The sequence below is a fragment of the Poecilia reticulata genome, linkage group LG16 (assembly GCF_000633615.1).
Source record: "Poecilia reticulata strain Guanapo linkage group LG16, Guppy_female_1.0+MT, whole genome shotgun sequence".
Taxonomy (NCBI): domain Eukaryota; kingdom Metazoa; phylum Chordata; class Actinopteri; order Cyprinodontiformes; family Poeciliidae; genus Poecilia; species Poecilia reticulata.
Window position 1 is genome coordinate 31,950,922 of NC_024346.1, and position 2,461 is coordinate 31,953,382.

General features: G+C 40.7%; 1 protein-coding gene across 6 annotated transcripts in view; it reads left to right on the forward strand.

Annotated features, from left to right (window-relative positions):
- shisal1b (shisa like 1b) overlaps positions 1-2,461 on the forward strand; it is a 59,420-nt gene that overhangs the window by 33,100 nt on the left and 23,859 nt on the right. For all 6 annotated transcript variants that reach the window (XM_008432781.2, XM_008432783.2, XM_008432777.2 and 3 more), the window contains one exon: positions 482-695. In XM_008432781.2, coding sequence (XP_008431003.1) covers positions 482-695 — 214 coding nt within the window. The remainder of the gene's footprint in view (positions 1-481; positions 696-2,461) is intronic.

Here is a 2,461-nt window from a genome sequence, read left to right on the forward strand (position 1 = left end):
AGGGAGTTTTTAAAAAAAAACAAAAAAAAACTAATTGTAAGGTTTTGTCCTTCCAGCTTCGACCAGAACACAACCCAGGAATTTGGTGCTAATCATTTCAAATCACGWGAAACAATTACGCGCGCGCGAGGATTGCGTCTGGTTTTGCCAGGCGCTGTTCATATTTGGTTATTTTTGCAAGTTAAACCCCGCTCGCTTCGCGTTCCTCACATTATCAAGACACAGGAGTCTTTCTGTGTCCAGCAGCTTCCAAAGCAAAAAGAACAACATTAGGTATTCAGAGGTCTTCCAGTGCTGCAGCTGCAGGCTGCGAGACCTTTCCTTTAAGAGCAGTATTCCATCAATAAATCTAATAAGGGGGTTTCAGAGCCGGGAGATAAACACAATTTCTGCCTCAAAGGTCGTGAGTTACATTTGCTCTTGAGTGGATGGATCTGAAAACAGCAACAATGACTTGTCGTGTTCTCCTCCGACGCTGCAGCTCTCTCGGCTCATTACCGGGTGTGCGAACCCTACTTCGACCATAAAGGGCGGTACCACTTTGGATTCCACTGCCCGCGCCTCTCAGACAACAAGACCTACATGTTCTGCTGTCACCACAACAACACGGCCTTCAAGTACTGCTGCAACGACACCGAGTTTCAGATGGTCATGCAGGTCAACCTCACCACCACCTCAGACGGTTACGCACACAAGTAAGTACGCATTAAAGCTGCCTCGTTGCCTGTTTCCTTTTAAGGTTTTTTTTTTTTTTAAGATTCGTAGGTTTAATCAGGGTGAAATATTACAATAAATGTCTCTTGTCGTTTAAATCGTCCTCGACGCTCTGCAGAAGGAGACATAAAGGGATCTTCACATACTATTGGTGGAAAAACTGGAACTTTTGAAAAGTCACACACCTTTGAAAAAGARAGGTTGAAAAGAAACCCAACATGAGGGTTGTATTTGCTAACATAGTCTTAGAACAAAGATGGACTGGGTTGATTTAATACCACAGGGTTAGATTATGGCTTTAGAGCAGCATACTGAGCAGACTTGACCCGATATTGTATCAGGTCCTTAGRAAAAATGTAATTTGGATCCAGATTTCCAAATATGCCCATCAGCGTGAACGGGACATTTCTTTATTAAAATAAAGAAAATTATTTGTGTAATTCTTCAAGCGAGACTGTTGGCGTGTTGCAAATTCRAGAGCCCTAGTTTCATAATATACTACCAAAACTAGGTGAGATTGGATATATGCAGATGTGATGTGACTCCGGCACAAACAAAAGCCGAGAACTTCTTACACTCTCAGGATTKCATTATAACTGTTAATCAAGATCATAATTTTTTCAGTCTACAACTATTTTGTAAGTTATTTCAAATTCCTGAATAAATTACATGTTTTCCTTAAGAAGATTGAATCTTTTGTTTTATGTGCTGACAATCGTCTGTACGGATGAGCTGTTGAGATCCCAATTATGTGGGAATACAYGTAGTGCATTTGGGAGCTTGGTTTGCTTCTGCCTTGGGCCGGCTGTAATATGGAGCTGAGTTTCCRGTTCTGAAATGTGTTAAAATGYCCAAGATGAACTTAGCTAGTATTAGCTTCTGCTAGCTTCTTGTGTGCAAGATGCAAATAACATTCAGAGAACAAAAGTCATTTTCCGTTGCAAACTAGAATCGCTATGACAACCCAGTGACATCTACATTGTTTCACCTTCTTACGTTTCTTATTTCATGTTAAAGAGATTTAGTGGAGTTTGATCAGGTCGTTGTACAACTCGTTAAAAATGAAGGACGACGAGGAACTTTCTGGTTTCTAATGAAACAAACTGGGTCACCAGATWAAAACGACCCAAATTGCATCCAAGCAACATCAACAGAGCATTTTGGCTAAAAACAAAATATATATCCAGGCTGTTTATTTTGTTTTCTTTTTAGTAAATATGTGTCACGGTCACGTCTCGGGGAAAATACGTGTCAGACCGAGAAATGAAACACTGTTAGGCTATAAATGGATAAATCATGTAGTGACATCATTCGTTCATTTACTTATTCATTCTCCTTGCCTGTTTTATCTTGTTCATGGTCACAGGAGGGGGGTTTGGCTCGTCCCAGCTGTTACTAAACATGGCACACACACACACACACACACACACACACACACACACGCACACACACACGAAACAGTACATCAGTCAATAAAACACTAAATACACTCGCTTTTTTCTTCATTTTCACCAAACTACATAACATTGCAAATGGTTTGTTTATTGATATGAAGTGCATGTAGGAAGAAACCAAACCATGGATATAAACTGGAGGCATAAACAAGAGCTGTTAATAAAAGCGATTAATGGGAAAAAGGTGGTGGTCGTGATTCTTCAGCGACTYTCTGCCTGCAGCCACGTTGGACCAAAAGGTTTCTTTTTTTAAAAGAGGACCGACTTTCTGTTCGCCGTCCCGCTCGTTGACA